The sequence below is a fragment of the Rhipicephalus microplus genome, unplaced genomic scaffold, assembly GCF_043290135.1.
Source record: "Rhipicephalus microplus isolate Deutch F79 unplaced genomic scaffold, USDA_Rmic scaffold_13, whole genome shotgun sequence".
In the NCBI taxonomy this organism is placed as follows: Eukaryota; Metazoa; Arthropoda; class Arachnida; order Ixodida; family Ixodidae; genus Rhipicephalus; species Rhipicephalus microplus.
Window position 1 is genome coordinate 19898742 of NW_027464586.1, and position 26443 is coordinate 19925184.

The window sequence follows — 26443 nt, forward strand, 5'->3', positions numbered from 1 at the left end:
CAGGATCTTCTTTTATGTAAGCTGAAGGAGCTTTGTTTCCATAATACGTCATTTAGACTGGTATGCTGGGCTGCAGTGGCACAGAATGTGCTCAAGCGTCTCGTCGTAGGCGCGAATGTTGCCTGCCAGACTGCTCGCCATTCCAAGGAGACAAGAATACGCATTCTTAAATACCACGCCCAACCGCACGCGACACAGCAAAGTTTCATCGCGTGAAGGGAGCCCAGATGGCAAACGAAGTTGCAAGTTTGGGTCGATCGAATACATGCGTGCGTTGGAGAAACCTAGTGTATTCTATTTTAGGAGAAACGGCAAGATTTTAGGAGATACGGCAAGAAAGTGGTTGTAGTCACCTTGCAGCGTCCGTTCTCAAGAGTAGTATGGGCGTATGCAGGTCTTGGTCATGAGCCGATCGAGCAGCTTCATCCGCGTGGTCATTGCCGACTATTACGCAATGACTTGGTAACCTTTGGAATACGATATCATGACCTCCCTCGAGCGCTTCATCTTGCTTTGTGAAAGCTCTGTGGCATTGATGATTGATTGATTTGTGGGGTTTAACGTCCCCAAACCACCATATGATTATTAGAGACACCGTAGTGGAGGGCTCCGTAAATTTCGACCACCTGGGGTTCTTTAACGTGCACCCAAATCTGAGCACACGGGCCTACAACATTTCCGTCTCCATCGGAAATGCAGCCGCCGCAGCCGAGATTCGATCCCGTGACGCGCGGGACAGCAGCCGAATACCTTAACCACTAGACCACCGCGGCGGGGCAAAGCTCTGTGGCATCAAAATGACGTTTCGGAAGGAGGACCAGTAACAGGCGGCGTGCTGCTCGCCAGCTCCAGCCAAGCAGCGGAAGCCGAATTTGACACCGCGAGAATAGCTCACCATAAACTACGTGCTAGCGGTCGCTGGGGGAGCGTTTGGTTCTGCTCGGTCTCTCAACGACTGTCTGCTCTGGCGGCCACGTAGTGGTGCGCCAGTCGCTGTGCACAAAGTGTATGGCACCTGCCCGCTAATTCGAGCACCGCTTCATTAGAACAATTTTACAGCCCCCTTCAATTTCGAATATGTGGTCTTTCACTGCACGAAGTCACTCATCTTGCTATTTTTTGTCAGAATATACGTGTAGAATCTAATTGTCGCAGAGTAAGCACAAAGCCAATAGGAAATACATATTTTTGACGATTTGCAGCAGTACACTACAATATTGCCTTTTTAAGCAACGTGAATCGAAGAAGGTGAACTCACTGTGTGAATCTAAAGCTTGGCCTTTGAGAATTGAACGCGATAGCAATATGCTGTTCCAAAGTGCGTACATCACACATTTAGTGAATAAAATCTTTTCGAACATGCGATGCACACACTACGAGGCTTTAAGGGAATAGGCATAGTAACATGTGTATCATCGGTAGTGCTTGACCATCTTCAAACCATGTAGTCATTATTATACCCACATGTTCTGACCAGCGATGGTACAAGCGATGACAACATTGGCTTGTAACATGCATCGTTTCTGAAATATACAGGTTGTATTTTGAAGTATTTTGTAAATTATGAAAGTTAATTTCACTCCAATTTCAAGCAGAGGAAGTTATTTTCACTGTATTCACAAGCAGACGCGTAGATGTGTTTTAGAACACCCGCTAACCAAGCAAACGACCTGGGTTCGATCCTTACTGAAACTGAATTTTTAAGTTTATTTTATTTGCATGTTTCTCGATTTTCCGGTGATTTTCCACTCAGAACCAATGACGCACAAATTTCTGCGAAACAAGTTATTTAACGCTCTCGCATCAGCAAAGAGCAATGAATATGCCACGAAGAATAAAAAAGTAAGATTGGTTTATCAGCTTGACAAGATCAGTGCATCAAATACATAGGTTTCAATCCACTTGCTTTCTTTGTTTTGAATAATGTCTTGGAAGCACAAACCACCGGCCTCGTAACCATAAACAGGCTCTTAAACGACATAGTTATGACTTTGACGGTGCCACTGCTTTGCAGAGGTCACTCATGAAACATTCGTTAATTTATCCTATACGGAGTCACAATTTTTCTTCAGTTCTAGGTGTAAGGATGGTTTCGTCGGGCGCATGGGTCTTCCAGTGTCTTTAGCTGACGTGCCCGGGTAATTGACCGAGGTTGCCAATAGTCTTAAATTGAAATTTCGAAAATCTGAGGTACTCGTGGGCAGCCGTCTATGCGAAGAAAGACTGCCAAGCCGCACATCTGGCCGAGCTTTGTAAGAAGGAGTGGCTGCCCCCTTCGCTCGTCTTTCAGATTAGAACAATATGAACAGACACAAGTAACGTTGCGGTGTCATTTACCGATGCAATTGCTTGATCCGAGTAAAAATAAATGCCCACACGCTTATTTAAGAAAGGAAGGTACAATGCAATTTATTTTCCGTGTGGTAATTCCTTTGTGCACGTATCTGCACATGCGTTGGTGCATCGGCGAGCACAACTAGCGAATTTCCATTGTGCTATTAAAAAGAATGACAACCTTTATAAGAAGGACTACAAAAAAAAACGTTTCAGCTTCCCTGACAAGAGCCTTGTTTACAATTCACCATTGCGAGCTGAAACGTCTTTTTTTGTATTCATTTTTGTTAGTGGTGTCTCTGTTTTAGTTTAATCATGTCGTTTCTTAACCGGACAAGTTTCTGCCGAAACCTCGACTTCATACAAGATGTTTGCTGACAATATTACTCGTAGCCATTTAAAGGTCATGGCAACTTCATGTTACACCTAACCTCGAGTTCTTGCTCCCACCTTACTGTTGGTAATCAAAAAGCGCTCAATATTTCCCGTTCGGTTCAGTCCCTTCAACAGGATACTCACTTGGCACTCCAGAAACAAGCCGCAGTGGCCTCAAAACTCGGAATGCACGCAACGCTTTCACGTCAAAACCTTCTCTCATAAATGCCGATAAGGCTGTACTGATAAGACTGAAAGTAGAGAGAGAGAGAGAGAGAGAGAGAGAACATTAGCACTGCCAAAGTCACGTAGCAGTACTGCGGCAGGCAAGCGCAATCAACTGCGCTTGTTGGTGAAGCGCCATGCGATGAACAAGGAAGACATGGGCAGGACTGCGTATATCGCTGCCTCGTGAACACAGACGCCATGCGAAAGCATACTTAGACAATTCAAAGAAGTTCATTTCTCTTGTGTTTCACTTTCTGTAAATGTAGCAATCGGCTGAGAAATTATAATCTGTTGGTGTCCTTCTGCTCAAACTAATAAAGAAGGATTTCAATGAAAGTATAGATGCACTCAAGGATTCTCGCATGTTGACGCTAGCAGTGACTGGAAACCATGCAGAACAGGCATTAGACAATGCACTTTTACGGCAAGTTTCTGTCTTTACACGTTAAAAAAATAATCAGGCTTATATGCGCCACAAACAAAATGCAGAACATGACCGGCATTTCGAGGACGTGCCTCGCTAAAACAAGTAAAAAAGTGCCTGAAAGGAGAAATAAGTACAGTTTTTTCTTCCCTTTTGGTGCTGAAAAAAAATGACCGAAAAAAATTGAATTCAATGATACTCGATGACATACAAAGTCTCATGATGTGATTTAACACAGTTTTTGTTCCTTAAGTCGCGTTATACTCGAATCATATTTTTTTCTTCCTGCACGCAAGTCACGATAGCGTTACAACCGTTGTCGCGTTAGAAACGAGTAGTTATCAAGAATGGTGTGATCTAAATACACAACTGATTTTGAGCGCAGCATTGTTTCAAGCAATAATGTTTACGTTTTTGAGCAGAGTTAAACTGCCCACATTATATACGAGGCATGTCTCGAGATACTAATGCCGCAACCCTTCCTCTACTAGCCGTGTAACTTCCTAGTGGCACTGTGGAATCACTTGTACCAGAGGCTTCAACATGGTTCTGCACTACCGGCACCATACAGCTCGAATGCGCCTATTTCGGCTACAATACTCTCTAGGGAGCCTCGAAAGCATGCTAGAAACAACGTTAGACGAATCATGCTAATCCTATATATTAGGTACCTACGTCGAGCGTCTATACCATTTGTCTAAGGAGCGCAACATTTCAGTAAAATTATGTTCGATCTAGACTATGCATTTTGTATTACTTGACTCAATCTGCAGTCATCTGATCATAATAATTGTTTAGGTTCAAAACCACGATAAGACCATAAGACACGCCGCATTGGGGGGCTTCGCAAATTTCGCCCACCTGAGGTTCTTGAACATGCAATCGCATCTACGTACACTAGACTTGAGCGTTTTCGCCTCCATCGAATATGTGATCGGACATGTGGCCTTTAAGTTCAACTGGTTCCGCGAGTAGCGACTTGATACTGTGATACGTGTCTTATATCTCCGACATCTGCTTTAGTATTCAGAAAGTTGAAGTCCACACGACGAGAACACTTTTGATACATTAGAGAATTTTTTATATGCCAGCAGTCAAAATGGCATGGTACTGATGAAATCATAACTCTACAAATTAGGATCTCAGAAAACTTTTAGTTTATTGCGTTTGTATAAATTTACTTTACGTGACTACAAATTATGTTGAACAAGTTTAGAGTGATGGGTTTAACGCACACACACGCGCAAGAGAGAATGGGATGAGAATAGGAAGAAGGATTCATACTTACCCTATAACTACAATTATGAAATCTAGAAAATTCCAAGAGTTGCGTAAGTAAGCACCTGGGTGTAACAGGAAGCCGTAGGCAATAATTTTCATAAAGCATTCGGCTGTAAATATCACTAGAAATATATACTCCACTTTTTCCTGAAACGAAACGAAAAAAGTGCATCGAGAAGGGGTTATTGCGTAACACGAAGAAAAAAAACATGCAACTACGACAGCAAAATCTAAGCTAAGGTCATGTAAAAATAAACAACAACAACAGCAACAACAACGATAATAATAACAATAGAAATATTAATGACGCTATTAGTTCTTCGCCACGTATTCGTTTTCAGTGGCACATATATACACTTTTCGAGTTTCTGCGGGCGAGAAGCTTACACAGCTCCGCTGTTAGGATGGTTCGGCTTCACATAGGATGCGAACCTGTCAAGAAGTTTGTATTTCACGACGTTTGAAATTATTCAGTTTTATTTTATTTGTATGTAGAGTATTTACCGATGTCGACAAGACACCAATTTTTTTTAAGTATGACGACCGGTATACACATATGCTCGAGATAACCTTATCATGTCGCGACGAGTGTGGTATAATAATCTTGCGTCTTATCGAGTCAAAAGTACGCCAAGATCACCCGAACTGATGACGGCAGGAATAAAAACATCTGCGTTGCTTAGCCCTAAACTTTCCCGTTTAAATTTGTGAGCATTGCACATTATGTTTGGTTACGAGGAAACGTCAAAGTGTCAAGTGTTTGGACCAGTACCGCCGCAGTGTTGCCTTTCCAGTAAGTATGTGGCCCGTACATCATTGCGTAGTTACTTGTTATTTTGCTGACGGAGTTTCACTATTTTTATCTAGCTTTTTTTTTAGCGAGGAATAAATGCTCAAGAGTACATCCGCTATGTTGCGAGAACTATCACTTCGCTTCGGCTTCCTTGAAACACTTGTAAGCGCAGGATTCCAGTCACCGCTTTCACACAGAGTGCGGGTCCTCCCAGAATTAACATCAACAATGATTCTAGGCAGCGGACGTTCGTTACCTGCCTCTGCTCGCGATGGCTGATAACAACGAGAACAAGGATTCGTCAGAAACTTCACCAAGCGTGCCTCGTTCAACCACGCAGCGTCCGACAATGTCGCATTCAGCCATCACGAACCGCACCGTCGTTTTGACCCAACCACATGACCCAGGCACTTCTTGCGGCAATGACAACAACAGAGATATTGAAAAGTGGCTTCAGCTATACGAACGGGTGAGCGCACTATCCAAGTAGACGCGACGCTCATGTTGGCCTTTGTTCTATTTTACCTCTGGGAACGGCCAAAGTTTGGTTTTCCCACCATGAAGAAGAGATCACTAGTTGAGACATTTGCAAACGCAAACTCATCGACCTCTTCTTCGTTCTGTGCAGAAAAAACTCGCGTGCCGACTGCAGTCCTGCACTGCGTCATACGTGACATACCTCCAAGATGTGCTTGCCCACTGCCGCACGGTTGACGAGAAGATGTCGGAATCCGAAAAAGTGGCGCACATCCTCAAAGCAATCGCGGATGATGCCGTCACTCTCCTCGTGTTCCACAACTCTTCGACAGTAGACGACGTCATTAATGATTTCCGATACTTTGAGGAAGCGAAAGGTGATCGCATTACTCCCCAATTTTTGCGTCTTTCGAACACGGCTGCCACATCTACGTGCGTGGAAGCCTATCTCCCACCAGCCACTGCTGCTTTCGAAATTATTATCCGCATCGTTCTCCGTGAAATCGAGGCCGCATTTCTTATTGCTGATTATGCCTCTGCCACTGACAATTATCGTGCACTATTTCTTTAATTCACACCATTGTGTGCTAAGAACTGGCCAACTCCGGACTACAGACGCTCTGCCCAGTTAACAGAAGCGTCCGACTAGCCAGTGTACATGATATGTTCCTAAGCCCGTACAACCGTCCACGTAACAGGAACTCGGCTGAATGACGAACCTTCGATTAAAGACTGATCTGCTTTTGCTGTGGACGAGCCGGCCACGTTTCCCGTCATAGCCGTAATTCCTGGAATTGGCTGCCTTGGCTGCACTACGCCTACACCCGGTGCCCACCTTTGGGTTCCCGTATGCCAATACATGTTGACTACGACAATTCTACACTACCCATGCACGCTGTACTAAACCGCTCGCCGCTGTCATCCGGACGGCTGTCTCACTCACCTATCCGTCTCCACTCTCCCTAATCCTCCTACCACCGCCAGTTCACGGAAAGCTAACGAGTGCAGCTCCAGAGGTAAGCTTGCCTTGACGACCCGACCCGAAATTTCTCTGCACACGCTACCCGGACGCAAGAACTTGATAAACACAAATGTAGATGGCACACCTGCAATAGCACTCGTTGACATCGGCGCTCACCTATCAGCAATGAACTGCAGCCTTTGTGCTCGGCCAAAGAAAGTGCTCACTCATGCTCCTATCCCTGTATACCGAGTAGCCGATGGATCAGCTGTCACTGGGATGTGTGCTGCCCACGTCACGCTGGCTGAATGTCCTACTTCTGTTCTAAGTACGTCCTGGACTACGGCCAACAATAAGTCATTCTGGCATTACATTTTGTTTGTTCATTATTGAGTACTGTTTAATATTTTTTCGCTGCAGAACTTACTGGTATGGAGTAGCCGAGGCAATATGAACCTCAACCTCTTCACAGCAAAACAGAACAGAAGATTTTCTGTCGGAACATTCCGCCCTAATTGACTGTTCTGCTGGTGTTTTTCAGCTCGTTCTACCATATGCGGTTGACCCTTCTACACCTGCGACGCCGAGGCAATGCCACAATGAATACATTCGCCTATTCTGTCGAGTTGTGACATATGTTGACGTCTATTCCGATCCACCGGTGGCTGACGGAGAATATGTTATGTCACCTAACATTACCGTCCTCTGTTCACTCAATGAAACGTTTCCGCACACGATTATCACTTTGAAGGACAACGTTGCATGTCTCCCTATTGTTAACTTACGACTTTGCTCACAAGTACTGCCCCGAGGAATATGCCTTGCAACCACTGCCCCAGCCGGCAACTACCACATTTCCGCCTTAACAGAGTATAAACCGTCACCTGCCAGTCTTGAGTGGAGAACTCCATGAGATGTCACAACAAAAATTATCGCCTCTGATCTTGCTTCGTATCAAGACATCTTTGATCTCCACGACCAACCACTAGGCTGAACAACCGTCATAAATCGGATTAACACCGGTGATGCAAAACCGGTACATCGGTGGCCCTATGCAATATCCTCCCCTAAACGCCACGTGATCCAAAAAGAAGTCGACAAGATGCTTGCTCGGAACATCATGGAGCCTCCTTCAAGCCCTTGCGCTTCACTTGTCCTTGTCACAAAGAAAGATTACAGCTTGCTTTTATTTATTTATTTATTTATTTATTTATTTATTTATTTATTTATTTATTTATTTATTTATTTATTTATTTATTTATTTATTCATTTATCTATTTATTTGCAATACCCTCTGGGCCAAACGGCATTACAGAGGGGAGTGGTTGAGAAAGAAAAGAAAGAAAAAAATTTTACAAAATGCAGCGGCGAATCTTACATCGAGCAGAAGATCTTAATTATACAGGTTAGCTAACAGGCTTTATGGCAAACAAAAACGCGGGAATGATGAGAATTACATCAAGACAGGAAAAACGACAAGAAAATAAGTACTGTACAGGAACAACACAGCATCGGGTAATACAATACTTTGTTGGCTGTAATTACACATAACTAGCTAAGACACTTTCGAAATGAAGGTGATGTACAATGGTTGCCGCTGATGCGGGAAGCCGGTTCCAGTTCTCAGAGGTGCGAGGTATGAAAGACTCAGAAAAGGCGCGAGTCCTGCAAGAAGGCAACCCGACCTTATGGGAATGATCCAGCCGGGATGAGAAATAACTAGGAGGCAAGATAAGACCGTCCCGCAGCGATGTGTGATGAAACAGCTTGTGAAACAAGTGGAGACGAAACATTTTACGACGGGATGAAAGTGAAGGTAAGTTGAGGCTAGATTTCATGGCTGTTATGCTAGCTGTGCTGTTGTAATTAGAAAGTATAAAACGAATTGAGTTATTCTGTACCATTTCAAGAGAGTGTATTAGGTTGGCATGACTAGAATCCCATACTGCAGCGGAATATTCGAGTTTAGGTCGCATTAGTGTAGTGTAAAGAAGAAGTTTCAAGAAAGAAGGGGCCGTTGAAAAGTTGCGGTGGAGGTAACCTAACATTCGGTTAGCATTTTTAATGACGTAATTACAGTGAACAGTCCAGGTCAGATCAGTTGTTATATGCACCCCAAGGTATTTATAGTTTGTCACGGATACAAGAGTGGTGTTATCAAGATAATAGTTTGGAAGTTGATGGTTCGCTCTCAAAACACGTAAAAATTGGCATTTCTTATTGTTTTATTCCATGAGCCATGTTTTACACCAAAGAGAAATGGAGTTAAGATCATGTTGAAGTGAGGTAATATCGCCATCATGAGTTATCTCTCGGAAGATTACGCAGTCATCCGCAAATAATTGAATATTGGAGGTAATACAGGCCGGTAAATCATTAATGTATATAAGGAAGAGCAGTTGGCCTAGTACGGAGCCTTGTGGTACGCCGGAATGAACAGCACTTGGTTTAGAGCTTACATTATTAACTGAAACAAATTGAGAACGATTTTTTAGAAAACATTCGAGCCATGTTAGAAGCCTGGGATCAATATTAAGTTCATTTATTTGTGCAACAGCAAGTTGTGACAGACTTTATCAAAAGCTTTGGAGAAATCTATGAATATGCAGTCGGCAGAGCTAGTTTGGTCAAGAATAACGTTTAATTTGTGTGTAAAGGCTACAAGCTGGGTTTCGCACGAGAATGTTTTCCTAAAGCCATGTTGGTGACGCGTAAAAAAACGAGTTAGACTCAAGGAAGGTTTCAAGGTTATAGTACAAAATGTGCTCCAGTATTTTGCATGGAATGCTAGTAAGTGAGATGGGTCTATAGTTTAATGGGGAATGCTTGTCACCGGACTTGTGAAATGTCACAATTTTGCCAATCTTCCATTCGATTGGTAATACACCTTCGTGAAGAGACTGTTGAAAAATTTTAGTAAGAATAATGGATGAGTAGGCACAGGTACCTTTAAAGAACTTGGTGGTAATCAGATCGCAGCCCGGGGCGGATGAAAGTTTGAGAGACTTAATTATGTTTTCTACACCAACAGAATCTATCATAATTGGGAACATGATTGGGTAGCTATAGCATGTCTTAGGTGGCAGAGAAACATTAATAGTGCGACAGAAATTGCCAGCGAAAGATGTTGAGAGATGAAGCGCACTGCTCAGGGGCTACAGCGTCTCCAGAGCTATTGATAAGTGTTATCGTTTGTTCACTACTTGGGTTTATGACGCGCCAAAACTTTTTAGGATCGTTGGATAGCATAGATGGAAGAGTGGTATTGATAAATGTGTCTTTAGCAGATTGGATGACTCTGATGTACTCAGCAGACGCTAATTTGTAGGCATTCCATCGGGCAGCGTTGTTAGAACGCTTTGCTAATCTGTATAGACGCTTCTTTTTGTTGAATAGCCGTTTCATGTGGTTATTAAGGCGCGACTGCCTGCCTGGTCAGGAGGCGACGATGTGTGATGTCTCGACGAGCAAAAGTGCATTGTGCATAAAACTTTTGACAAAGCCGGCAAATAAAATAAGCAGGCAAATAAAATAAAAATAAAATTATTTTGACAAATAAAATGAGTTTCACAAGCTTGTAAATAATGCTCCATGTATTCCACGAAATTTTGGGCGTGCGAACGCCTCCTGGTACGCTTCATCCAATGCAAGCTCGAACCGGATTAGAAAGTTGATCGCGGTCAAGAAAACCAATCCTGATCGCCCTGATTGTGATAAAAAGTGCCCATGTGACAGCAGTATTACACTCATTGAAAAAAACACAGACGAAGAAAGCTATAACTATTCCAAGAAAAACTGACACCTGTTTACATACAGCCGAAGAATATTGTCAACCGGCTCGCACAGCACAAAGCTTGCCGTTTAAATACGGTGGTTCGAGGTTAGAGAAGACGCCTAATTGTGCAACCGATGAGCGAGCGCATCGTTGGATGGTGAAAGAAAGGAATGGCGCGAGGACTGAGAACACCAGGGTGAGTGCTTCCCGGTGGGTGCTTGGAGACACTGCAAATGCCACCCTCGTTGCAAGCGCACGCTGCAAGCCTTACACCATAGCTGTGGTCCACGACGCCGATAAAGCTCGACAAACATTCCTCAGCGATAGTATGAACTCACTCATGCTCTTTCATTCAGTCCAGTATACTGCACTCACTTTAGCAGAATCCTTCACTCATAACTAGCAGAACGCAGTAAGGCTTGCCGGCCTTTCAGATTTTTTTTTTGCTATTTTGAGAACATCCACAATTTTCTCCACATAGACAACAGCTCGTGCTATTTGGTGTGTATGTGTGTCGGAATGGGTTACAACGTATTTTGTTTCGCTAGATAATAAGCAATTATTTGTGAAAAATAAAAAACAAGTGTATAAATGCCGGAATTTCAAGAGCAAGCTTTATCGGACACCAATAAAGAAATCATTAGTTCTGCTAGGTTTTTTCCCCTGCTATTTCAATATTAAAAGTCATAATGTACGTAGATATACTATACTTACAGCATAATAGGCTTGCAGTGCGTTAACAATGAAATATTTCATATCTGGGACTTCTGAGAATACCTCACCTATACTTAAACAAACCACCATGATTCGATCTCCTCAATCTTTCTTTCTTCAAGTCCCCCAATTCACCACCAATAACGATGCAGCTAGTGTCATCTGCCTTCATTTCGAGCAGTAAAAGTCAGTGGTTATAATTGCGCTGCTTCTGAATCATTTACCCCAAAGCAAGAAAGTTTTCCTCTAAAGTCCAGCAGTATACGGGAGGCTCACGAGAGGAGCGGGACCTTAAGAGTGGCGGCCTCCCTACGCAGAAGATAATAAAATCATTATACAGCACAATAAATCGTCATTTCGTCAACTAATTCCTCTTCTTCGATATAGCTTCTCACTTATTTTTCTAATTCCTCATTGTCAGCGGAAGAAAAGAGTGGCCAAGAGTTTTCTTTTTCTTCCTCAGTCTGGTTAACGCACTTAGCTTCACCTAGAAAAGAAAGAATTATCGAGCGTTGCACTTGGACCAGATCGAATCGATATCCCGAGAGATTCATTGATATGTGGGGTTTAACGTCCCAAAGCCGCCATATGATTATGAGAGACGCCATAGTGGAGGACCCCGAAAATTTCGGCCACCTCGGGTTTTTTAACGTGCACCCAAAGCTGAGTACATGGGCCCACAGCATTATCACCTCTATGAACCTTAGTCACTAGGCCACGGTGGCGGAGCAGTGCCGGGGAATGAGTTATTCCTGCAAACGACATGGGTGAACTAGGTGACACTCCCCCTTCTGTATACGCTTGCGATAATGCTTCAGCCAAACATGCTGGGGACAATGCGGTATGACGTGCGCGGTCACCTTCGTGCGCTCAATTGGAGACCGTGAAATGCTTACTGGAGTCGGAAAACAAACTCGGCAAGTTTGTCGGGTGTTTTTCTTCGTGTGAATACCGACTGACGGGGAAACTCTTTTCAAGCGCACCGCACTTAAAAAATGCCCTGCCCGATACACTTGTCAGCTGTGTCATCGGAGCCGCGTACAATAGTCGAGGCCATGCTTTTTTCGCTGACGCCAAAATAAATATCTGCTGGGTGACTGAGGGACACCTTTAGTTCGCGCGAGTATAATGAAATCTTTTTGACGCGCGTCTCAAACATCCACAGTTATAAGAAAAAATTTTGTTAAGAATTTACTACATATGACAATGCTATCGGCAACATTAACGTGATTTGAGATAAAAACACTCGCTATGCCTCCACACCAGGCATATTTCTGAAAATGTGGAGCGGGACGTTGCAATGAAACACGCATGACACAGCGAATTGTTTCTGCTGCGTAAGCAGCAGAAACGATTCTGATTCCAAAGATTAACCGATGAAGTGACGGCGAAGACAAATTTTGATCGCGTTTCACAGTTGTAGATGATTTTTTGCGGCGATCGTCGTAAACAGAAATTGAAAAAAGACTTTTTCCATCTTGTCAATGTCCCACCGCAAAAATCGCTAACAACTTGTTGGTACATCGTTTCTTTCGTTCTCTGCGCGACAACAAGCATCACTAGCGAAAACAAAGCAGCAACCGTGGTATGCACAGCAACTTTTGCCGAGTATTCTAACTAAACGCCCTACCGCTAGGCCATCATATTTTTGTGATGTATTTCCGATATAAATCATATATACGTAAAAAAACAACTTTAAAATAGTGCATTTCTTCTTGGTTACTGTAGAATAAAGGTAAGTTCAGAAACAAATCACGAGGGCTCGCCTATTGAGTACACATTCGAGACTCGATGTTACGCTCAGGTGCGTGCTTCCCAAAGTAAAGCAAATCTCTGGGGTGGTAAAAAATTGCCAGATACCACATACAAAGGGAATCAATGATATGCAAAGCAGGAATGAGAACTTTTGATATGTCACTTTAAAATCAGCGCAAAGTTGCGAGGTGGAGGTTGGGGGGGGGGGGGGGGAGGGTGCTGACACTCTTTGTAAAGTTGTTTGCGCTGCGTGGCGCGCGTGTCTCGCCGAAAAGCCGCATTTCAGGTTACAACTACCGGGCGGTATAGGTGGCGTTGTGTTTGCGAACGTTGATCATCACTATCATCGCCATTATGGTATAGCGGCGACAAGCTTTGGTAGCAGCGAGTGAGAAATGAGCTGGCCTACTCTGCGCCTGGCGGTTGCCGCGAACGGTTGTCTCTAGCATGGGTCCCCGATGACTGGCACCACGAGTTGCGCGTCGGGGGCCCTCGTGGTAAGTGAAGCGTTGGTGACGCCGCCTTCGGTGTGTTGTGTTTGTCATGTTTTGGAATGTATGTTAATATATTGTAGGATGACTTAGCGAGTTGATCACGATTAGCGTTATAATAAATCGGCGGACGATATCGTCGTTCTAAATTAGTTCTGCTTTGTCCATTCAATCCAGGAGCGGGGCGTGGCACTCGCTCACCCGCCAATTCGAGACCATACGTGGTAAATGATGCCATACATGACTTTCATGTCAATATTATCATGTTTGGATGCGTCGTTTACCTTCGTCATCTATTCACGTCACGTGATACCAAATTTAGTATATGTGGAGCTAGCGAAACGGCCGCGAGCACGCTATGAGCATGCTTATTCTCAAGTTTTTACATGACACGCGTGTCAGGATTATCATGTTTGCTCCAGTCATATATTTCGTGCTCCAGTGACGTCAAGTAACGACAAACTTGGTATATGTGGAGCTAGCAAAACAGCCGCGAGTGCATCATGGAGGGCCCAATATAATCCAACGTAGCGTTGACGTGCGCGCACGCTACATTGCAACATGCGAGCACTCTATAGTCTGACGCCAGGCACGACCAGCGTCCGTCGGCTTAGCCTGGTGGCAACCGGCGCGAAATGTGACATGCTGCATTTGACGCCGACGCGTTATCTAGATAACAGGTGCGTCTCCCTCTTTTCGTGACGGAGGGACGCCAGATGCGCTGAAACGCGCATAAATAAAAGCAACGCAGCGCGGCGCGCGCAAACGAGTATATGGCAGGACCGGCGCCAGGCGTGGCAACGCCGGCGAGACGCGATGAAACGAACGCTGGCGAGCACGCGCACCGCGTCATGCCTTTACTTTGACATGTAGTCATATTGTCACATGATATGCATCTCATCATTATCATGTTTGCACCAGTCATATACCTTCGTCATGGATAGTCGTCATGTAATACCAAATTTGGCGTATGTGAAGCTAGCAAAATGACTGCGAGCACATCGTCAGTGTGGAACGTGATTACGTTGTTACATGACACGCTTGTCGTGATTATCATGTTCGGATATGTAATTTATCAATGTCGTCCGTTCACGTCACGTAATACCGAGTTTGGTACATGTCATGCAAGCAAAACAGCCGCGTGGGCGTCTTGAGCGTAGCATGTAGTCAAGTTGGTACATGTCACGCATCTCATGTTTAGCATGTTTGCACTAGTTTCATACCTTCGTCATCCATTCACGTCCCGTAAGATCAAATTTGGTACAAGTGAAGTTAGCGAAACGGCCGCTAGCGTATCATGAGCGTGGCATGTAGTCATGTTGCAACATGACACGCAGCTCATGATTATCATGTCCGCACCAGTCACAAACCTTCGCCATCCATTCACGTACTGAAATACAAAATTTGGTATGTGTGACGCTAGCAAAATGGCCACGAGTGCACCATGAGCGTGGCATGTAGTCATGTTGTTACATAACACATATGCTATAATTTTCATTTTAAGGTCTGTCGCTTGCGTTCGCTATGGAATCATGCCATACCATAACACTTTTGCAACATGCCATGTGAACGAAACCACCGAAAGAGCTGCAGGACCATTAACTGTAAATAATGACATTCATGACTTACATGACTTGATATCATGTCATGAGATAGATAGATAGATAGATAGATAGATAGATAGATAGATAGATAGATAGATAGATAGATAGATAGATAGATAGATAGATAGATAGATACTCTCAATGTCGCCGAAGTTCGCTAAGAAATGCTTCGCATTTAAAAAGCCGCTGTGTTTGCGAGGCATGCCGTACTGCGCAGCTGACCGTCCGAGTTTGTTTACCCTTGACGGACGCCCGGGGAGCTTAGAGCAACCATTCAGACCACGAGCCAACGATCCTTCCTATTGCGCGTCGGCTGCTATTGGTCAGGCGCCTCGGCAGTGCCCTGTCACCTGCACCTATACACTGCGTATGGGGTAAATGGCAGGCATGTTCTCGCGCGCCAACCTCAACGAGTCACAACGGTCCAGCCGCGGCTACCCGGAAGGACCATCTCCTCTCCTGCTCCGCGCCCACATCCACACCCAGGTCTTCAAGAGAGTTATTCCCTCTTTTGGAGACACTAGGCTTAAAAACCGCCTGCGCTTGCTATCTTTTCTATGACTACAACAGAGCTGGGCACGCTCCCCAACAGGACTGAGAAAAAAAAACATTATCATCATTCCAACTCATCCTGTCCTGCTTCCTCTAATATCTAGGAAACCGGCTGTTCTTGCATTTCAGCCCCACCGAAACGTGGTCGCCGTGACTTGGAGATGAACACGTTTCTCAATTTTAACAACGCTATAGACGTTAGCCGATCAGCAACGACGACATTCACGGCACTAAGAATAAATATTTATATTGCAAAAAAGCGGTTCAGCGCACAAACAGTCAAATGTTCTCACTGTTCCTAACCTCAAACATTGCGATTCCAGCAATGCCTACAAAATCAAATTGGTGATTCAAATAGCTAAGCATTCGCACGCATTCGCCAATCGGCGCAGGGCGCAGACCATCTGTTGGAACAAGTTCTACACCATCAGAGTACTGACGCAACAGGGGCCTTGTACCAAACAGTGTTGATCAGGCAGTGCGGTATGCTTTATTTTACACAATAAGGCTTGCAAATTTATTGTTCATGTAACTTAGCTTTCTAACTAACTAACTAGAACATTGAATTTGGAAGCCTAGTTTTGTATTGTTTCGATATTTACTGGAAAAGGCGTCTCTTTGAACAGCTCAACATAGTGTCGGGAACATTTAAATATGAAAAGGACTAACTCATGGGCTGGTCACCAGGACATAAATCCCGCAGTAGCGCAGAGAACCACCAAACGAACGGGGATTGATTGATTGATATGTGGGGTTTAACGTCCCAAAACCACTATATGATTATGAGAGACGCCGTAGTGGAGGGCTCCGGAAATTTAGACCACCTGGGGTTCATTAACGTGCACCCAAATCTGAGTACACGGGCCTACAACATTTTCGCCTCCATACCAAACGAACGGGGAAGAGAAGGACGGTGCACAGCGCTAGCTGAAACCCGCATGGCTTGTTACCCACAAGCTCTTATACAGACCACACAGACTAACTGGCTCCGCATTGGGCACAATGCAGTTGCAACCGTACACATCGACTGACCAGGAAAAGTACTTACTCTCACCATATTTTGAGACAAACCAGTGAAGCGGCGGTAATTAAAAAACGCCAGGCCTGCGCGGAAGGCGCAGCACATGTCACAGCGAAAGCTAGAAGAGCGGTCTTGATGATATATGGTGTTTTTTTGGCGCAAGGGCCATTTGATGGCCAAAGAGCGCCAGTTCATGCGACAAGGAATGCGGACAAAGATTGTGATTAGCGGCTGTATAAGGGCCATAAAATTCCTCGCGGTAAGGCGGGTAAAAACATACAAGAAATAAAATCATGACCATGCCGTGAAAGGTGTGTGTGGTGTGAATAGATAACAAAAGTTGGTGATAATAAAAAACGATGGTGTATATTTATGGCATTAGCACAAGTGCCTCACTGGTTCATACCCTTGCGTGCAAGGGCCGTGAGGCAAGTGCTTTCCTGTGTAGCCACCTTAGCAAAAACCTCCCTGGAGAGGTCGTGCTACGGGATGCCTGGGTATATGATATGAAAATTACGAATTTCTTTTAAAAACGCTAACAATGATTTATGACTAAAAAGCGGTTCCCTACCAACGAACATTGCAGGGTGTAAAGGTATATGTTGTCGGTAGGGTAATGGAAAATGCTGTTTTCTTATAGTTTCTAAGTGTTTACACTGGATTAACACGTGAAGGATGGTTAATGGTTCACCAGATCTGTCACACAATGGTGGATCGCCACTAGACAAAAGATATGTGTGTGTCGTGTATATGTGTCCTATTCTGAGTCTCGTTAGTATAACCTCCGTATGACGCGATTTTGATACTGGCAGCCAATGACCAAGGTGTGGCTTAATAATGTGTAGTTTGTTTTGTGTGTGTGTATCCCACTTGCTCTGCCAGTAGTCCCTGATGTTTCGTTTGAGAGACGGCTTAAGATCAAGGGCCGGGATTAATATGGGTGTAGGGCCAGTGCTTTTGTGGACGGATGCAGCAAGCTGATCCGCCCTCACATTGCCTTGGATCCCACGGTGCCCTGGCACCCAGCACACTACATCATGTTGTTTTAGTGTGTAGAGTAGGCACAAAATGGAGTAAAGTGAGACAAGGACCGGGTTTTTTTTTTGTTTTTTAGGACTGTGCAGAGCCGTTACCACACTGAGGGAGTCTGTATAAATTACTGCTTTTTGTATTTGTAGTTTTTTGATGTGTTTAGCTGCCACAAGTATCGCGTAAGCTTCTGCTGTGAAGATACTTGTGCTTGGATGTAGAGGGCCAGCATCCGAAAAGTAAGGGCCGACAGCAGCGTAGGACACAGAGGAGTTAGACTTAGAGGCATCTGTAAAGAACTCAGGACGTGTGTATTTGTGTTGAAGTTCCAGGAAGTATGTTCGGATATGGGCAATAGGCGCATGTTTTGTAACTTCTAAAAAGGACAAATCGCAGTCTATAGTCTGCCATTGCCACGGTGGCGGATATGCTACAGGAGCCATTAAACTGTGTTCTAGTGAGACTCCAGTTTCCTCGGCTGGACTTTTCAGGCGAACTGAGAAGGGCTGCCTCATCGAAGGCCTGTTTTGAAACAGAAATGAGCTCGACAAATCATTATTAGTAGAGTATGAGGGGTGCTTTTTATCTGCTTTCACCTTAAGGAAATAAACAAAAGACATATAAGTTCTCTGCAGATGAAGCGACCACTCAATTGACTCAACATAAAGGCTTTCTATGGGGCTGGTGCGAAAAGCACCCGTAGAAAGGCGGGTGCCCAAATGGTGCACGGGGTCCAGCATCTTTAAAGCACTTTGAGTTGCAGACTGATAAACAACGGCCCCATAATCTAAGCGGGTGCGAATGAGGCTTCGATACAGATTTATGAGGCACTGCCTATCACTACCCCAAGTAGTACGTGACAGCACTTTTATAACATTCATGGCTTTTAAAGATTTTATTTTTAAATTCTTGATGTGCTGAACGAAAGTCAGCTTGTTGTCCAAGATTAAGCCTAAGAATCTATGTTCGGCTTTGACGGACAGACGTTGCCCGTTCAGTCGAATGTCAGGTTCAGAGTGCATGCCTCTCTTTCGAGAGAACAAGACACACGTGCTTTTTTGTGGGTTAAGTCGAAATCCGTTTTCATCTGCCCATTTGGAGACCTTGTTTAAGCCCAGCTGAACCTGCCGCTCACACATTGCCAAGTTGCATGACTTGAAGCCAAGCTGAACGTCGTCGACATATGTACAATAGAACATACTGTGGGGGATGGACAAGTACAAAGAATTCATTTTGATAATAAAAAGTGTGCAACTAAGCACACCACCTTGTGGCACGCCTGTTTCCTGGACAAATGTTTGGGATAGCACACTGCCCACACGGACACGGAATGTCCGGTTTGACAAGTATCTTTCGATTATATGAAATGTTCTTCCGCGCACACCAAGGTGGGACAGATCTCTTAGAATTCAAAAACGCCATGTTGTATCATAAGTCTTTTCGATATCGAGGAACACAGAGAGAAAATATTGTTTATGGACGAAGGCGTCTCTGATCTGTGCCTCGATACGAACAAGGTGGTCGGTGGTGGATCTACTCTCTCAAAACCCGCACTGAAATGGGTCGAGCAAATTGTTTGTTTCAAGGATATGTACAAGTCGGCAGTTTATCATTTTTTGGAAGACTTTGCACAAGCAGCTTGTAAGTGCAATAGGACTATAACTTGAAGCTAAAGAAGGGTCCTTGCCCTCTTTCAAAATGGGAATAATAATAGCCTCTTTCCAGGAGGTAGGGATAGTGCCAGAAAACCAGATAGCATTGTACAAACAAAGTAAGGTTTTTCGTGTTTCGGCTGGTAGGTTTTTTAACATTTCATACACCACACGGTCAGAACCTGGGGCAGAAGTACTGCAGGAGTTTAGAAATGTTCGGAGCTCAGCTGGACTGAAAGCTTGGTTATATGCCTCGTATCTAGTGGATTTGTGTTCTAGTTTCTGCTTTTCTATTCTTCTTCTGTATTTTTGGAAAGTGTCAGTATAGTGTGACGAGCTGGATACCCTTTCAAAGTGTGCACCGAGGAAGTTTGCCTGGTCTTCCAAGGTATCACCCTGAGTGTTTACGAGTGGAAGTGTGTGTACTTGTTTTCCTGCTATCCTACCGACCATGTTCCAGACTTTGGCCTCTTGTGTATATAAATTTATCCCTGATAAAAACTTGTGCCAACTTTCTCTTCTGGCCTGCCGGCGCGTTCTCCTGCCTCGAGATTTTATTTTCTTAAAGATCTCAAGGTTTTCCGCTGTCGGCGAGTTCCGCAGCAACCTCCATGCCCTGTTCTGTTCCTTTCGCGCATTCTGACACTCAGTGTTCCACCATGAAACACGTCGTTTGCCGGGAAGTCCAGATGTTTGTGGAATGCACTTGGCTGCTGCGGCAGTAAGAAAGGCCGTGAAGTACTGCACAGCTTCATCTATGCCTAATCCGCATATTTCGGTCCAACTTAAGTGAGTAATTTTTTGAAATTGTTCCCAGTCAGCTTTGTTTATCAGCCATTTGGGAACATGTGGAGGACATTCATGTATAATTGGTGTACTCAAAACCAAAGGAAAATGGTCACTTCCGTATGGGTTATTTATTACTTTCCACTGAAGTAATGGTACAAGTGAAGAAGATGCGATACTGAGGTCTATGGAGGAGTAAGTATTGTTTGCAAGGTTATATAATGTTGCCTGTTTTCTATTCAACAGACAAGCACCTGATGAAAAGAGGAACTGTTCGATGAGATGACCTCGTGCATCACATCGACAGTCACCCCATAAACCGCTGTGCGCATTCAGGTCCCCTAGAACCAGATAAGGTTCTGGTAACTCGTCTATGAAAGAGTGAAAATCATGTTTTTCCAGGCGGTGTTGCGGCGGTATGTATAGAGAGCAGATGGTAACGAGCTTATTCAATAGAACTGCTCGAACAGCCACTGCCTCTAGGGATGTTAGTAGTGGTAGATGGCTACATGCTACTCCTCGATTAACAATAATGGCTACACCACCAGATGATGCCACAGCATCATCTCTGTCCTTTCGAAAGACAACATATTGACGCAAAAAATTTGTATTCTTGGATATTAAGTGTGTTTCCTGTACACACAGCACTTTTGGAGAATGTTTGTTTAGAAGCTCTTGGACATCGTCGAGGTTTCGAAGTAGTGCTCTGACGTTCCATTGTATAATTTGTGTCTCCATTATGAGAATAAAGAAGTGCTGTGTGTACGAAATGAGTGTGGCTGGTGTCTAAAGAGAGAAGTGACTTATCTTACAAAGCCTTTAGAAGGCCCTGTAATTACCGTTTTGTCTTTTTTAGAGCGGTCGAGGGAACCCCGCTGCTCTTTTGGCGCAGTCTGCGCCGGTGCAGTTGATGTGTCCATCGCCTCAGGAGAGGCGACAGATAATGTTTTCGTTGTAGGCTTCGTCGTAACAGACGGAGCCTTAAACCCCACCGGGCTGGTCGAGGGGACCTCTTTAGTTTGTGTGGTGCCCTGGCTGCTGCCAAGGTTCACAGGAGCCTTCGGTGGGGCTGTATTCAAGGAGGGTGGGGCAGCCGAGGCTGCTCCCCCCATGGGGGCTTGTGGCGTTTGCCTCGGCACGCTGGGCGTGGTCCAAGGCATTGCCGAAAACCGAAGTGATGCTGACCCCCCTCGCACCACTTCGGCATACGATGTGTTCCCAAAAAAATGCGGGGAAACGCGCTGCCGCGCTTCACGGAAGCTTATGTTCAATTTAAACTTTGTACTAATAATTTCTTTTTCCATTTTCCAGGCCACGCATGAGCTGGAATATGCAGGATGGTCACCCTCACAGTTTGCGCAGTGCACTTGTAGCTGACAGTCATCGTCAGCGGTATGACCTTTGGTGCCGCATTTCGCGCAGGTAATCTGTCCTCGGCAGCTCTGGGAGCCGTGCCCGAACCTCTGACACTTAAAGCAGCGCCTCGAGTTGGGTATGTATGGTCTAACTGGCAGTTTAAGATATCCTGTTGCTATTTCAGTTGGGAGGGTGCTAGATGCGAAAGTTAGTATGATGTGCTTCGTTGGGATTTCCTTATTTTCTCTTCTTAGTTTGATACGCTGCACCTGAATGACGTTTTCCTCTTTCCAGCCTGTTAGAAGTTCATCATCAGAGAGGTCCATCAGGTCTCCATCTGATACAACACCCTTCACTGTGTTCAAGGTTCGATGCGGTGTGATTGTGATAGGCTGATCCCCAAATGCTGTGAGTTTATGTAGTCTCTGGTACTGTGCGTTGTCTTTTAATTCAAGTAACAGGTCACCACTGGCAGTCTTTGTGGCCTTGTAGCCTGCGCCCAGCGTTTCTATGAGACATTTGGACACAAGAAAAGGTGAAATACTTCTTGCTTTCTTTTCTGTACTTTCACAGTGAATTATGTGGTATTTGGGAAAGTTATCTTTTTTGTTTGGAACAAACTCGAAAATTGCATCGGTGCGCCACCTCTTGGAGGGGCGATTAGTTGTAAGAGGACTAGGGGTTCACATAAATTTGATAGCTTATTCGGCGGCCATGCCAGCCACCCACCACCGAGCCCAACAAGGGGACGCTGCGAGACGCGAAGAAGGCGCAGGCGCCAGCCGTACATGGCCGCTATAACCTAATATATCTACCCAGGGTTGGATATTTACACTAGGTTAACCCTTGCCGCCAGGAAAAATTGGAAGTAAAATGAAGTGAGGAGAAGACAGGAAAGATGTAAAGTGAGAACAAAAGACGAAGATGTAGGGAGAGAGAGATAGGAAAAGGCGACTGCCGATTTCCCCTGGGTGGGTCAGCCCAGGGGTGCCGTCTATGTGAAGCCGGGGCCAAAGGGGTGTGTTGCCTCTGCCGGGGGGCCTTCAAGGTCCAATCACCCAGCGTCGGCTCAACCCCCAGGATCCCCTTTTCCCCGGACACGGCAAAGCCACGCACGGCTAGGCGTGGGAGGGAGTAGAAACTCCCCCGTTAGCTCGGGTCCGTGGTGTCGCTACACACCAAACGCTATACTTGCGCAGGCGCCCCTGCGGGGAGAAGAGCGGTCTTTCAGAGCATTTTTTGAAACACTCATTGGGTAACTACTGCAACCACACTTGCTTGATACCTCCTAAGGCATTATAATAAATTTTTGGGTTGTAGGCCGACATTTGCTATGCTATTTTTCGTTATTCTTCTAAGAAGCGTTGTATCCGCTTAACACTTGCAAGGAATTTTGTGCCAATTCTTCATGCAGTGGCTGACGATGACGAATTGTGGCTGACATGAGTATGGGCCACAGTTAATAAGGGAACAAGAACAAGCGTTTGTAATGGAGGGGGGGGGGAGATGGAATACCCACTCGTTACGCTCAACGCATTGTTCGACGACTGGTTGTTCTTCCGCTGTCCTAAAACACTTTATAAGTGGTAATAACACGATTGCTTTCCCAACATCAAGCCTGCCTAAGGGAAATTCGCCAACAGGTCCCAATCATTGGCATAACTCAGTGGTAGAATGCTGGGCTGGCACCCAGCGGACCCGAGTTTGAGCCGCACTGTGTCATTTGTGTAAGTTTCTTTTTTCTAATTTCACGCGATGTGGTTACGCACACCAGCGGTGGTGGTGGTAGACAACTGTGCGTGACGCGAGTTGTGATCTCATAACAGCTTTCGCTGTAAAATAGGTCTTATATTAATAATATCTGGCGTCTTACGTCCCGAAATCACAGTATGAGGGATGCCGTAGTGGAGGGCTCGACAATTTTGAGCATTTACTCAGTATTTACTAAATTTTTAAAGAAATATGCTTTCTTGCTGCGCAGAGACCATTTCAGACAGACAGACAGACAGACAGACAGACAGACAGACAGACAGACAGACAGACAGACAGACAGACAGACAGACAGACAGACAGACAGACAGTGCACTCTGTCCTGTCTTCCTTCTTAAACGTTCTCTGCGCACAAAGAAAGTATATTTTTGACGTTCTCTGTGCACTAAGAAAGTATATTTCTTTAAAAACTGCAATACTAGCCAGCCCAAGTAGCCACTCCTTTGATGTACTGATGGGCTACTCAGTGAGCCATGATTCTCATTTTTGAAGCAGCAGCACACGAAAGGACACAAAAACAAGCAAATATAAAAATTTTCGAACACAAGCATTGGTATCTTGCTGTACAGCGCTTGTATTTGCTTTGGTTTATGTGTGCTTGCATATGTGTCTTCCTGTGAGCATCTTTTTTGAAGGCTATCAGGTGTTCTCTAACATGCAGGGATATCGCACAGTACACTGGCCTCCAGGTGATTTCACGAGAGATCGACACGGGTCAAAACAATGATAATTTAGATTTGTTTGTTTTATATTTTGTTTATTTTCGTTCATATTTGGTTTAATTTATACTTTGCTTCTTATATTCTCACCAAGTAGCCTGAAAGTGAACTTTGTTTTTTATTGACTGCATAATTTAGGAGGAAAAAAATATTGCACTTATTTTCTACAGACGGACCAATTTCGCCCTCGTCATTTTCTAAAGTTGACGGTGATGACAATATAAAAACACGAATGTTAGCTTGATGATGACGTTTTTTTCTTCTAATGAATGCACGCGTAATGAGGAGTGAAGTAGCATTGTTTGAAGCTTGTATGCTGAAGCAAAATGTTTCTGAAAGATGTCTGGGCAGGTGAAATTTGTAAAAGTTGTTTGGTTTGCGATTTTTTTTCTCCTGAGCTCAATCAGCTAGTGTTAAATACTTTGGCCACCTATTACAACATAATGTTTACACCATTGCCTGTCAATACCATTGCTGTGTAACACATAATTCTATAAATGGTCTCAAACTTTCAAATTCGTCGACAATAAAATCTATCGAAAAATGCATATTCCAAAAATCCCATCTTTGATTTTTCTTAAAATTTGGTAAAGCAATCCACACAGATGATAGAAAAAAAATATTAAAAACATATTGCATTATTTTGTTTGCAGCAACAATATTACGGGTGGATGTTCCGGCTTTTCGAGCATGCACTTAGGCGATAAAAAAAGTGGGCTTGAGCTTCTGAGTCGTTTGAACCGGACTTACAGAGGAGAATCAGATTTAGCACACAGAGAAATAAACATCTACAAAGGCGCATTTCTGGTCCTATTCGCTCAGCTTTAATGCCAGATGAGCAATACATAATGACATACTATAAGGCGATCCGTACATATTTGTAGAAAACGCGATAAATTAAACTGCTCTTACACCAGCATGCAGAATGCCGTTACACTACGGAAGATAGTACATGAACACTTGGAATGACTCTCTTCCCTATTCCCTCTCAAGCTGAGGAATGCATTGAACAAAAACATGGTGTGCTCAAAACGCTGCATATTTTCCAGATGACTTACAGCTGTGCTTGACGCTAACAAAACACGGCCATAATTTGCATTGTTACGTGAGGCTAACCAAACGCACCGAAAACATAGGCCTGCAACACGTCGTGAAAATGTGCACTAAAACAATCTTGAAGTAATGAATGGTCTCCAGGCAATCTCCATTTGCATAGAGCATTCTTACATTCTCCAGACATACGTTCTTTACACCATCCAGTTGCCGGCTTAATCCCTTCCGAGCTTAGGTGGGAGGTTGAGTTTTGTGCTTTGCTGAGCTTTACTAAATTATGTTTTGTTGAAATTGCAGACTTATTACCGTTTCCTACAGCTGAAATCCTATGATATCATAGATTGCCTGCAAGAGGGGGCGCGCATGAATTGTTGAGCAGGCGACAGGGGAAGGAAACGTTAAAGCGCGTTCAGGTGGCAGCAGCGTTACTAAATCTCACTATTCATTATGCTTCGATGCTTCCTCTCACGAGCCTATTCCCATGTAAGTGTAGTGAACCAATACGTTAAAAGCAGATGACTGCAATAGCTGCGTCATCTAACCGAGGTGAGCAACTGAGGTGCTAGGAACCTCGGCTTGAAATGGCAAATTAAGGTATTTCAGAAGGGCGAGCTTAAAACGGTCCTTCCCGTTTACCAAATCTGCTTTTACTCTGTATATATGGTCCTGTTCAAACGACTCAGGAGCTCAAGCCCACTCTTTTAGCCCGATTTATCATGCGTTTATCGCCCAAGTGCATGCTCGAAAAGCTGAAACTTCCACCCGTATTATTGTCGCCGCAAACAAAATAGTGCAATATGTTTTAAATATTTTTTTTTATATTATCTGCGAGGAAAGTTTTTGGAGATTTTAAGAAATATGAAAAATGGGATATTTTAAATATTGATTTTTCAATAGGGTTTACTGTCGACGTATAAGAAAGTTTGAGGCCATTTTTAAAATTATCTGTTTGAAGTACAGAAACGGTAACGACAGGCAATATTGTAAAAATTACACTATAATAGGTAACCAAGTTATCAAACACTAGCTGATTTGGCTTAGGAGGAAAAAATCTCGAACCAAGCAACTTTTGAAATATGTCACTTGTTCGTACATCTTTCAGGAAGATTTTGCTTCAGCATACAAGCTCAAAACAATGCTGCTTCACTCTTCATTACGCGTGCATTTACTAGAAGAAAAAATTGTCTTCATCAAGCTAATATTTGTGTTTTTATATCGTCATCAACTTTTGAAAATGACAAGAGACGAAATCGGTCCCCCTGTACAAAATAGGTGCAATATTTTTTCCTCCTA

The 26443-nt window shown here is 44.2% G+C and overlaps 1 protein-coding gene across 1 annotated transcript in view; it reads right to left on the bottom strand.

Annotated features, from left to right (window-relative positions):
* Positions 1-26443, bottom strand: part of LOC119162950 (muscle calcium channel subunit alpha-1-like) — a 1445695-nt gene that overhangs the window by 986697 nt on the left and 432555 nt on the right. The window contains exons 5-6 of the mRNA XM_075882643.1: positions 4650-4789; positions 2854-2960 (exon numbers count right to left, since the gene is read on the bottom strand). Coding sequence (XP_075738758.1) covers positions 2854-2960; positions 4650-4789 — 247 coding nt within the window. The remainder of the gene's footprint in view (positions 1-2853; positions 2961-4649; positions 4790-26443) is intronic.